The following is a 12,757-nucleotide window of genomic DNA, read 5'->3' as shown; positions in this document are numbered from 1 at the left end:
ACGCCTATAATCCCAGCACTTTGGGAGGCCGAGGCGGGTGGATCACGAGGTCGAGAGATCGAGACCATCCCGGTCAACATGGTGAAACCCCGTCTCTACTAAAAATACAAAAAATTAGCTGGGCATGGTGGCAGGTGCCTGTAATCCCAGCTACTCAGGAGGCTGAGGCAGGAGAATTGCCTGAACCCAGGAGGCAGAGATTGCGGTGAGCCGAGATCGTGCCATTGCACTCCAGCCTGGGTAACAAGAGCGAAACTCCGTCTCAAAAAAAAAAAAAAAAAACCTGAGACTGATACTAAATGGAGTTTAATAGGTATTCGTTGGATATCGACATACGTTCTCGGTAAGACAGAATAGTAAAACACTGGGCCGGGCGCGGTGGCTCAAGCCTGTAATCCCAGCACTTTGGGAGGCTGAGGCGGGTGGATCACAAGGTCAAGAGATCGAGACCATCCTGGTCAACATGGTGAAACCCCATCTCTACTAAAAATACAAAAAAAATAGCTGGGCATGGTGGCGCGTGCCTGTAATCCCAGCTACTCAGGAGGCTGAGGCAGGAGAATTGCCTGAACCCAGGAGGCGGAGGTTGCGGTGAGCCGAGATTGCACCATTGCACTCCAGCCTGGGTAGCAAGAGCGAAACTCCGTCTCAAAAAAAAAAAAAAAAAAAAAAAAGAATAGTTAAACACTGATCACTAGGTATACCTACGTTTTTTTCAGCTCTAAAAAGAGGCCCTATCCTGGCCTGCATTCGTGAGTGTGTTTCCACATTGAGAAAGCACAACAGGGCGCACGTGGCCGTGAAGGCTGTGGTGTGTGTGCTCACAGGCACCTGCTAAACGTGTCTGGCAGACAGCTCTCAACTGCCAGCCTGAGGTTCTCCATAAAATGGAAGTCAGTTACTTTGGTTAAAAGTCATGATTAGGTTATGACTTAAACTCATTTTAAATGTGTGAAATTGCTTTATTTTATTTTATTTTGGAGACAGAGTCTTGCTCTGTCGCTCAGGCTGGAGTCCAGTGGCGCGATCTCGGCTCACCGCAACCACTGCCTCCTGGGTTGAAGCAATTCTCCTGCCTCAGCCTCCTGAGTAGCTGGGATTGCAGGCACGCGCCACCATGCCCAGCTAAGTTTTGTATTTTAGTAGAGATGGGGTTTCACTGTATTGGTCAGGCTGGTTTCAAACTCCTGACCTCAGGTGATCCACTCGCCTCGGCCTCCCAAAGTGCTGGGATTACACAGCCACCATGCCCGGGCAATATTTTTTTAAATAACTATTTTATAAAACAAAGTTTCTGTTGAGAACAGCAGCATTGCGTCAGTGTTTCTGCAGACCTCCTAGGAGTCTGACTGAATAGAGGATACCCGGAGTCTCGGTGGTGTTAGTATCCCTGTGACTCAGCCTCTGGGAAAGTCCACCGTCCCCTCGTGCCGGAATGATGGAGGAAATTGTGTTATGGAAGCCTTTGGACCTCACAGATTCTCAGAACAAGGCCTCAGGCACCTAGGCTATCCTGGTCCACACTCTCTCCAGAAGTGATTTCCCAGTGTGTTCCAGAACATGGTAAAAGTGACAAAAATCAGGGAAGGGCAAAACCAGTTGTGTGCCTTTTCTCATCACAGGACCTGAGCCGAAAAGCAGCTGTGAATTACGTCACGACTTTAGCAAAGTTTGCTGGCCTCGATGGTCTTGCCTTGTAGACTCACGAACGCCTTTGCCTTCAGAATGAAAGACTATTCCTTCCTTTCTGGGTAATCCACCTGGACGGCCGAGGCCCTGCACAGCAGAATCATTTTTGATGCTTTATGTTGACTTGATTATGCTCTTGCTTATTTAAGGGGAAAAAACCAAAGAACAAAGGTTCCTCGCTTGTGAAAGATCAGGTTTGATTTGTTAATGGATAATGAAGTCTTCCCCCTCAGACACCCGCGATCCTGACTTAAACCACTTAAACCTGTCCGGGTTGCCTCTAAAACTGTCCTGAGACTCTGAGTGCACTTGGAAAATCACGAAGATTCGATCATTCACCTTATAAAGAGAAAAACACATAAACATCGTGAGGTTTGTTTTAAGTGTGATCTGGTAACACCCACACGGGAGGAGTGGTTTTCTTTCTTTCTTTCTTTCTTTTTTTTTTTTTTTTTTTTGAGACGGAGTTTCACTCTTGTTACCCAGGCTGGAGTGCAATGGCGCGATCTCGGCTCACCGCAAACTCCGCCTCCTGGGTTCAGGCAATTCTCCTGCCTCAGCCTCCTGAGTAGCTGGGATTACAGGCACGCGCCATCATGCCCAGCTAATCTTTTGTATTTTTAGTAGAGACGAGGTTTCACCATGTTGACCAGGATGGTCTCGATCTCTTAACCTTGTGATCCACCCGCCTCGGCCTCCCAAAGTTCTGGGTTTACAGGCTTGAGCCACCGCGCCCGCCCGAGGAGTGGTTTTCTAACCCAAGCGACACTGGCCGTGGCTCCTTGGTTCGGCGTGTGTGTGAACGTGATTCGTGGCAGCGTTGCAGGAGATCCGGGCTTGGTGGGAGGCACGGGGCTCATCAGGGCCCTCCCTGGCTCTGCCCAGGAGATTTTCATCCCGAGGAAACACTGGCCAGATGCACCTCATTAACAGTTAGAAAATTGTTAATGAGAAACAACCGTGGCTCGCCCCGTGCTCACGTTCCCCGCGTGGGGAGGGGCTGCCCGGCGTTTTCCCCAGTGATCCTTCAAAGCCTCGGGGCCCGGGCGTCCGCGTGATCACGTCTCAGTGGCTCTCAGACCACCCCCGCCGCCGGCCAGGGCTTGGTGAGGGTGGACGCTGGCTCCGAGTCCTGCAGAATGTGACTGGCTGCCGAGGGCACTCAGTGTGGTCCCAGCCACTCGGGAGACTGAGGCGGGAGAATCGCTTGAACCCGGGAGGCGGAGGTTGCATTGAGCCGAGACCGCGCCATTGCACTCCAGCCTGGGTGACAGAGGGAGACTCCGTCTCAAAGAAGAAATTCAGTGAGTCAGCTGTCCCCCATGAGTGGGACCAGGAAGTCAGGGATGACCACGTGTTGCCAAGGAGAGGACTGGCCTGCGGACACCTTCCTCCGGGCACCTGTGTCTGTCCCCCGCAGCCCACACCTGTCTCTGACCGCCCGCGTTGTGTTTTCAGTGAGTTGCGGGACATTTGGCTTCCAGGGTGCTTGGGGGGCCCAGGGCTTCGGAAGCAAAGCTGGCATCTGAGCATACTAGGGAGGGTCTGGCACCCCCAGCTCAGCAGCAGCGGAGCTGTCCCTTGGCCCTCCCAGGGCACCCTGGGGCCTTAGCGGTGACTCTGAAACCGGCGTGGAAGCGTCTTCCTGGCGAGGCTGTAGTGAAGAATGGGGGGCGTTGGGGGCCTGGCGGTGCCTGGGGGGTGGCTGCTGAGTCCTGGAGACAGGGGAATGGCGCGTGCAGGGTTCTGCCTCCCCCTGCTCACTGTGAGGGCGCAGGGATCCTGGCCGTGAGCGTCCTGGCATCAGGGCAGCCTCGCTGAGGGAGGCGGGGGTGTTCCCCGTCTCCCACCCCCCTGGCATCTTCCCACCGGCCCTGGGAAGGGAGGGGCGTGGACTCCTGGCTGCCTGCGTTTCCTTCTTCCTGGCAACTTGGTTTCGGAGTCGGAATCGGGACAGGGCCGCTGTTGACCGGGGAGCCTCTGGGGTCTCCTCTGCGTCCACGCCCTCCTGGGCACACTCACAGCTGACAGCGACTCACTGGACTTCTCCTTAAGTGACAGATGAAGCCAGAGGTGACCCAGTGCAGGGCTGGTGCTCTGCCCGAAATGGACCAGGCAGGCCTAGCAGTGCCACTCCTGCCTCCTTAATAAGCCTTCCACGGCCACTGACCAGGGGAGGTGGCCTCAGGTCCCAGGGTATGAGGCCCCCGGGGTCTGGGCCCTGTGACCTTGAGGCACAGCCCAGGGGAGCTGCCCTCCCCGCGTCCTCTCCGGAGACTGCCGTAGCGCCTCTCCCCGGTTATCCCACCAGGGCACTCGTCACAGCCCTGTCTTTAGTGGCGGCAATGTTGTCTTGGGACGGAGTCCTGCTCTGTGGCCCAGGCTGGAGTGCAATGGCACAGTCTCGGCTCACTCCGGCCTCCACCTCCCGAGTTCAAGCCGTTCTCCTGCCTCAGCCTCCCAAGCAGCTGGGATGACAGGCACGTGCCACCACACCTGGCCTAGTGGTGACGATGTTTAGCTGTTCACATGCCCAACACCAGGGTTAGTGGTATTCCTCTGTGTATGTAACACATCGGTGTGGGTCAGTGGTACTCGCTGTGTATATGACACACCCATGTGGGTTAGTGTATTCTGCTGCATATATGACACACTGCTGTGGGTTAGTGTATTCTGCTGTGTATATGACACACTGCTGTGGGTTAGTGTATTCTGCTGTGTATATGAAACACTGCTGTGGGTTAGTGTATTCTGCTGTGTATATGACACACTGATGTGGGTTAGTGATATTCTGTGTATATGACACACCAAGGTGGGTTAGTGGTATTCCTCTGTGTATATGGCACACTACTGTGGGTTAGTGGTATTCCTCTGTGTATGTGACACACTGCTGTGGGTTAGTGGTATTCCTCTGTGTATGTGACACACTGCTGTGGGTTAGTGGTATTCCTCTGTGTATGTGACACACTGCTGTGGGTTAGTGGTATTCCTCTGTGTATGTGACACACTGCTGTGGGTTAGTGGTATTCCTCTGTGTATGTGACACACTGCTGTGGGTTAGTGGTATTCCTCTGTGTATGTGACACACTGCTGTGGGTTAGTGGTATTCCTCTGTGTATGTGGCACACTGCTGTGGGTTAGTGGTATTCCTCTGTGTATGTGACACACTGCTGTGGGTTAGTGGTATTCCTCTGTGTATGTGACACACTGCTGTGGGTTAGTGGTATTCCTCTGTGTATGTGGCACACTGCTGTGGGTTAGTGGTATTCCTCTGTGTATGTGGCACACTGCTGTGGGTTAGTGGTATTCCTCTGTGTATGTGACACACTGCTGTGGGTTAGTGGTATTCCTCTGTGTATGTGACACACTGCTGTGGGTTAGTGGTATTCCTCTGTGTATGTGACACACTGCTGTGGGTTAGTGGTATTCCTCTGTGTATGTGACACACTGCTGTGGGTTAGTGGTATTCCTCTGTGTATGTGACACACTGCTGTGGGTTAGTGGTATTCAGTGTATATGACACTGCTGTGAGTTAGGGGTATTCCGCTGTGTATGTGACACAGTGCTGTGGGTTAGTGGTATTCCTCTGTGTATGTGACACACTGCTGTGGGTTAGTGGTATTCCTCTGTGTATATGACACACCCGTTTGGGTTAATGATATTCCTCTGTGTATATGAACACACTGCTGTGGGTTAGTGGTATCCCTCTGTGTATATGACACACTGCTGTGGGTTAGTGGTACTCGCTGTGTATGTGACACACTGCTGTGGGTTAGTGGTATTCCTCTGTGTATATGACACACTGCTGTGGGTAGTGGTACTCGCTGTGTATATGACACACTGCTGTGGGTTAGTGGTATTCCTCTGTGTATATGACACACTGCTGTGGGTTAGTGGTATTCCCCTGTGTATATGACACACAGCTGTGGGTTAGTGGTATTGCTCTGTGTATATGACACACTGCTATGGGTTAGTGGTATTCCTCTGTGTATATGACACACAGCTGTGGGTTAGTGGTATTGCTCTGTGTATATGACACACTGCTATGGGTTAGTGGTATTCCTCTGTGTACATGACACATTGGTGTGGGTTATTGGTATTCTGCTGTGTATATGACACACTGCTGTGGGTTAGTGGTATTCCTCTGTGTATGTGACACACTGCTGTGGGTTAGTGGTATTCCTCCCTGTATATGACACACTGCTGTGGGTTACTGGTATTCCTCCATGTATATGACACACTGGTGTGGGTTAGTGGTATTCCGCTGTGTATGTGACCCACTACTGTGGGTTAGTGGTATTCCTCTGTGTATATGGCACACTGCTATGGGTTAGTGGTATCCCTCTGTGTATATAACACACCGGTGTGGGTTAGTGGTATTCTGCTGTGTATATGACACACTGCTTTGGGTTAGTGGTACTCACTGTGTATGTGACACATTGCTGTGGGTTAGTGGTATTCAGTGTATATGACACACTGCTGTGGGTTAGTGGTACTCGCTGTGTATATGACACACTGCTGTGGGTTAGTGGTATTCCTCTGTGTATATGACACACCCATTTGGGTTAATGGTATTCCTCTGTGTATATGAACACACTGCTGTGGGTTAGTGGTATTCCTCTGTGTATATGACACACTGCTGTGGGTTAGTGGTATTCCTCTGTGTATATGACACACTGCTGTGGGTTAGTGGTATTCCTCTGTGTATATGACACACTGCTGTGGGTTAGTGGTATTCTGTGTGTATGACACACTGCTGTGGGCTAGTGGTATTTCACTGTATATGACACACCCGTTTGGGTTAGTGGTATTCCTCTGTGTATATTACACACTGCTGTGGGTTAATGGTATTCTGCTGCGTATATGACACACTGCTGTGGGTTAGTGGTATTCTGCTGTGTATATGACACACTGCTGTGGGTTAGTGTTATTCAGTGTGTATGACACACTGCTGTGGGCTACTGGTATTCCACTGTATGACACACCCGTTTGGGTTAGTGGTATTCTTCTGTGTATATGACACACTGCTGTGGGTTAGTGGTATTCCGCTGTGTATGTGACACACTGCTGTGGGTTAGTGGTATTCCTCTGTGTACATGGCACACCGGTGTGGGTTAGTGGTATTCCTCTGTGTATATGACACACTGCTGTAGGTTAGTGGTATTCCTCTGTGTATGTGACACACTGCTGTGGGTTAGTGGTATTCCTCTGTGTATATGACACACCGGTGTGGGTTAGTGGTATTCCTCTGTGTATGTGACACACTGCTGTGGGTTAGTGATATTCTGCTGTGTATATGACACACTGCTGTGGGTTAGTGGTATTCTGTGTGTATGACACACTGCTGTGGGCTAGTGGTATTCCGCTGTATATGACACACCCGTTTGGGTTAGTGGTATTCCTCTGTGTATATGACACAGTGCTGTGGGTTAGTGGTATTCCTCTGTGTATATGACACACTGCTATGGGTTAGTGGTATTCCTCTGTGTATATGACACACCGGTGTGGGTTAGTGGTATTCTGCTGTGTATATGACACACTGCTGTGGGTTAGTGGTATTCTTCTGTGTATATGAAGCACTGCTGTGGGTTAGTGATATTCCTCTGTGTATATAAAACACCGGTGTGGGTTAGTGGTATTCTGCTGTGTATATGACACACTGCTGTGGGTTAGTGGTATTCTTCTGTGTATATGACACACTGCTGTGGGTTAGTGGTATTCCTCTGTGTATGACACACCGGTGTGGGTTAGTGGTATTCTGCTGTGTATATGACACACTGCTGTGGGTTAGTGGTATCCCTCTGTGTATATGACACACTGCTGTGGGTTAGTGGTATTCAGTGTATATGACACACTGCTGTGGGTTAGTGGTACTCGCTGTGTATATGACACACTGCTGTGGGTTAGTGGTATTCCTCTGTGTATATGACACACCCGTTTAGGTTAGTGGTATTCCTCTGTGTATATGACACACTGCTGTGGGTTAGTGGTATTCCTCTGTGTATATGACACACCCGTTTAGGTTAGTGGTATTCCTCTGTGTATATGACACACTGCTGTGGGTTAGTGGTATTCTGCTGCGCATATGACACACTGCTGTGGGTTAGTGATATTCTGTGTGTATGACACACTGCTGTGGGCTAGTGGTATTCTGTATATGACACACCCGTTTGGGTTAGTGGTATTCCTCTGTGTATATGACGCACTGCTGTGGGTTAGTTGTATTCCTCTGTGTATATGACACACTGCTGTGGGTTAGTGGTATTCCGCTGTGTATGTGACACACTGCTGTGGGTTAGTGGTATTCCTCTGTGTATATGGACACACTGGTGTGGGTTAGTGGTATTCCTCTGTGTATATGAACACACTGCTGTGGGTTAGTGGTATTCCTCTGTGTATGTGACACACTGCTGTGGGTTAGTGGTATTCCTCTGTGTATGTGACACAGTGCTGTGGGTTAGTGGTATTCCTCTGTGTATGTGACACACTGCTGTGGGTTAGTGGTATTCTGCTGTGTATGTGACACACTGCTGTGGGTTAGTGGTATTCCTCTGTGTACATGGCACACCGGTGTGGGTTAGTGGTATTCCTCTGTGTACCTGACACACCGGTGTGGGTTAGTGGTATTCCTCTGTGTATATGACACACTGCTGTAGGTTAGTGGTATTCCTCTGTGTATGTGACACACTGCTGTGGGTTAGTGGTATTCCTCTGTGTATATGACACACCGGTGTGGGTTAGTGGTATTCCTCTGTGTATGTGACACACTGCTGTGGGTTAGTGATATTCTGCTGTGTATATGACACACTGCTGTGGGTTAGTGGTATTCTGCTGTGTATATGACACACTGCTGTGGGCTAGTGGTATTCCGCTGTATATGACACACCCATTTGGGTTAGTGGTATTCCTCTGTGTATATGACACACTGCTGTGGGTTAGTGTATTCTGCTGTGTATATGACACACTGCTGTGGGTTAGTGGTACTTGCTGTGTATGTGACACACTGCTGTGGGTTAGTGGTATTCTGTGTGTATGACACACTGCTGTGGGCTAGTGGTATTCAGTGTACATGACACACTGCTGTGGGTTAGTGGTACTTGCTGTGTATATGACACACTGCTGTGGGTTAGTGGTATTCTGCTGTGTATATGACACACTGCTGTGGGTTAGTGGTATTCTGTGTGTATGACACACTGTTGTGGGCTAGTGGTATTCCGCTGTATATGACACACCCATTTGGGTTAGTGGTATTCCTCTGTGTATATGACACACTGCTGTGGGTTAGTGGTATTCCTCTGTGTATGTGACACACTGCTGTGGGTTAGTGGTATTCCTCTGTGTATGTGACACACTGCTGTGGGTTAGTGGTATTCCTCTGTGTATGTGACACACTTCTGTGGGTTAGTGGTATTCCTCTGTGTATATGAACACACTGGTGTGGGACTTTGGCCCTGAGCACTGTGGCACTTTGGGCCAGATGAGTTGTGGGCTGCCCTAAGCATTGTAGGGTGTTCAGCAGTGCCCCGACCACTACCCACTCGGTGCCAGGAGCTTGCCCCCTAAGTGTCTGCAGACAGCACCAGGTGGTCCCTGGGTGTCCACGTCACCTGGCTGAGAACCGCTGTCTGGGACACCGCGTTCGCGTCTGCCAGGGCTCGCCGCAGTGCCGAGGTGGCCACGGTCTGCTTGTGGCGTGGGCGTGCGTCTGAGTGTGAAGGAAGCTGGTTTTTTGAGCTCAGTTGTGACAGTGGGCACTTTCCCCACAGAGACCCCTGAAGTTGCTCTTTGGAGGACGAAGTGGTGAGGGGCTGGGGAGGCCACGGTCTGGTCCACTGTGCCGTGGCCTGGCGGCTGCTGTGGCCTCTCTGGAGTGTTTCCCGGGGTGGGCTCCGTCTCGCCCGGGTGCGGGCTGCCCTTCCTCCCCACTGTGGAGCCCGTGGATGGCCCTGGAGTCGGGTCCTCGCGCCTCCCTGCGTCCACATGCTGCTCAGCCATTTGCTGTTGGCCTGTCCTCTGTACCGCATGGCCACGCCCGGCCAGGGTTTCTCCTGGGCTCCCCAGTGAGAGAGTGGGGTGCAGCCTGCAGCAGCACGGGGGTCCCAAGGCGGGGAGGTGGGCCAGGCGCTGGTCAGTGCTGGCTCCTGCCACCTCCTCTCTGCCCGGGCACAGGCTGATCGTCACACCTGTTTGCTCTTTATTTTCTGTGTATTCAGGAACCATGTGAAATTACCAGTGCTCGGTTTTGTCCTATGAAATGGCCATTTCATTTGGTTCAACACAATATTGTGTCTACACACTCTCTCTCTCTCTCTCTCTCTCTCTCTCTCTCTGAAACAGGATTATTCTATTCACAGTGTTCTGTAGAAATTTTTATTCCATCTTTTTTTTTTTTTTTTTTTTTTTGAGACGGGGTTTTGCTCTTGTTACCCAGGCTGGAGTGCAATGGCGCGATCTCGGCTCACCGCAACCTCCGCCTCCTGGGTTCAGGCAATTCTCCTGCCTCAGCCTCCCTAGTAGCTGGGACTACAGGCACGCGCCACCATGCCCAGCTAATTTTTGTATTTTTAGTAGAGACGGGGTTTCACCATGTTGACCAGGATGGTCTCGATCTCTTGACCTGGTGATCCACCCGCCTTGGCCTCCGAAAGTGCTGGGATTACAGGCGTGAGCCACCGCGCCCGGCCTTTATTCCGTCTTTTTAAGACACTTACTGTACGGATGCCGACACAGATACCTCTCTCTGTCTCTCTCTCTCTTTCAGACAGGGTCTCTCTCTGACACCCAGGCTGGAGTGCAGTGGTGCGATCTCCACTCACCGCAACCTCCGCCTCCTGGGCTTAGGTGATCCTCCCGCCCCAGCCTCCCACATCTGGCTAATTTTGTATTTTTGTAGAGATGGGGTTTCACCATGTTGGCCAGACTGGTCATTCTTTTATTTGAGAGCCAGGATCTCACTCTGTGCGTAGGCTGGAGTGCACTGGCACCATCCTAGCTCACTGCAGCCTTGAACTCCTGGGCCTAAGCAATCCTCTGGCCTCAGCCTCCCAGGTAGCTGGGAAATAGGTATAGGGGCCCCACCATGCTCAGCTAATTTTTTTTTTTTTTTTGAGATGAAGTCTCGCTCTGTCACCCAGCCTGGAGTGCAGTGGCGTGATGTTGGCTCACTGCAACCTCCACCTCCCGGGTTCAAGCAGTTCTCCTGCCTCAGCCTCCTGAGTAGGTGGGATTACAGGCGTGCGCCGCCACCCCTAATTTTTGTCTTTTTAGTAGAGATGGGGTTTCACCACATTGGCCAGGCTGGCCTCAAACTCCTGACCTCAAGTGATCCTCCCGCCTTGGCCTCCCAAAGTGCTGGGATTGCAGGCGTCAGCCACTGCGTCCAGCCCGAAGATTTAGTCTTTTTTTTTTTTTTTTTTTTTTTTTTGAGATGGAGTTTCGCTCTGGTTACCCAGGCTGGAGTGCAATGGCGCGATCTCGGCTCACCGCAACCTCCGCCTCCTGGGTTCAGGCAATTCTCCTGCCTCAGCCTCCTGAGTAGCTGGGACTACAGGCACGTGCCACCATGCCCAGCTAATTTTTTGTATTTTTAGTAGAGACGGGGTTTCACCATGTTGACCAGGATGGTCTCGATCTTTTGACCTCGTGATCCACCCGCCTTGGCCTCCCAAAGTGCTGGGATTACAGGCTTGAGCCACCGCGCCCGGCCAGATTTAATATTTTAATTGTCAAATTCATTTTCACCCTTTATAGACATTTTACATTTTATGGCAATAAGTCATTTGTGAGATTAAGGCCCCATTTCCCTGATGCCTGAGGCACGGGAAGGCTGAACTCCGGGGTGCTGAGGGTGCTGAGGGCCTGGGTGGGTCTCAGGAATGAGGAAAACAAAGCTTTCTCCTGGCCAAGGAGAAAGAAGCCCAGGGCGTGCTGGCTGGGCCAGGACCGGGGCTGAGCCGCCCATTTCTGGAGCCCAGGCCAGCTGTGTGCTCCTGCCGAGGGGTCCCGAGCAGGCCTTCCCAGGAGCAGCCACCCACCGTGTGTGCGTGTGTCCTCTTCCAGGTCGCCGCTGCGACACCGTGAGCCAGGAGTGAGCTGGAGCCGCCGCGCCGCCCGGGCCATGGACCGCGAGGTCAGAGGCCAGATCCCTTACAGGGTGCCTTGTAGGGGGTGGGGGGCGAGGGGTGAGGGCCCACGTGTCCCCCAGCATGCATGCCTGAGGGAGGGGAGGCATGGCCCTCAGCTCAGCTCAGCACAGAGGAACCCTCCCCAGTCCCTTCACTAAAGCAGGTAAGAGCTGGCAGGTCATCCCTGCCCCTGCCCTGCAAGGGCGAGGGGTTCAAGAAAACCATGTCATAGGCTATGGGTCCCAGCGCTTTGGGAGGCCGAGGCAGGCGGATTCCTCGAGGCCAGGAGGTCGAGTCTACAGTGAGCCACGATTGTGCCAGTGGACTTCAGTCTGTCCAAACACAAAAGAGATGTAAGAACAAGAAAGTGGGTGTTAGATAAGCGTTTTAGGCGATTCTCTCAGCTATAAAAGCAAGACACGGATACTTCTGTCTAGCCCATGCTGTTGCTATGAGGAGCAAATAGATCAGAAGTTCAAATAAAAGTGCTGTAAACTGGAAGGTGTTTCCCAATTTTTTTAATCCACCGAATTTAAATTTCCCTTCATAGCTGTGCGAGGTGGCCCACACGCAGAGTCCCAGTGACGTGGGACACAGAGGCAGGGGGATTGCTTGAGGCCAGGAGTTTCATTGAGACAAATCTGGGCCACACAGTAAGACCCTGTCTTTATAAAGATACAAGCAGTGGGGTTCTGGGAGCGGGACTCCCTCCGAGTGATTCCCTGTGTCTCCTTCCCGTTAAACGATCTCAGGATCACAGCACACGGGTCAGGAACCTCTCCCCAGGCACGGCCTCAGAGCCCCCTCCTGCTGAGCTCGGGTCCTCACGCTGGCCTGGCAGCCTCTGGGGAGGCATCTGCGCAGTCTAAGGCCTTGGTGCTTGGTGACCGGTGGCCTGTGTCCCGGGTCCTGAGCACAGAGAGCCCCTGGCTCCCGGGAGGTTC

At 51.9% G+C, this 12,757-nt stretch overlaps 1 protein-coding gene across 2 annotated transcripts in view; it reads left to right on the top strand.

Annotated features, from left to right (window-relative positions):
- Nucleotides 1–12,757, top strand: part of BID (BH3 interacting domain death agonist) — a 37,393-nt gene that overhangs the window by 10,507 nt on the left and 14,129 nt on the right. For both annotated transcript variants that reach the window (XM_074391061.1, XM_074391062.1), the window contains exon 2: nt 11,749–11,818. In XM_074391061.1, the coding sequence (XP_074247162.1) occupies nt 11,749–11,818 (70 nt within the window). The remainder of the gene's footprint in view (nt 1–11,748; nt 11,819–12,757) is intronic.

Source organism: Saimiri boliviensis, chromosome 21 (assembly GCF_048565385.1).
Source record: "Saimiri boliviensis isolate mSaiBol1 chromosome 21, mSaiBol1.pri, whole genome shotgun sequence".
NCBI classification, from domain to species: Eukaryota; Metazoa; Chordata; class Mammalia; order Primates; family Cebidae; genus Saimiri; species Saimiri boliviensis.
This window is presented reverse-complemented; position numbering and strand designations above follow the sequence as displayed.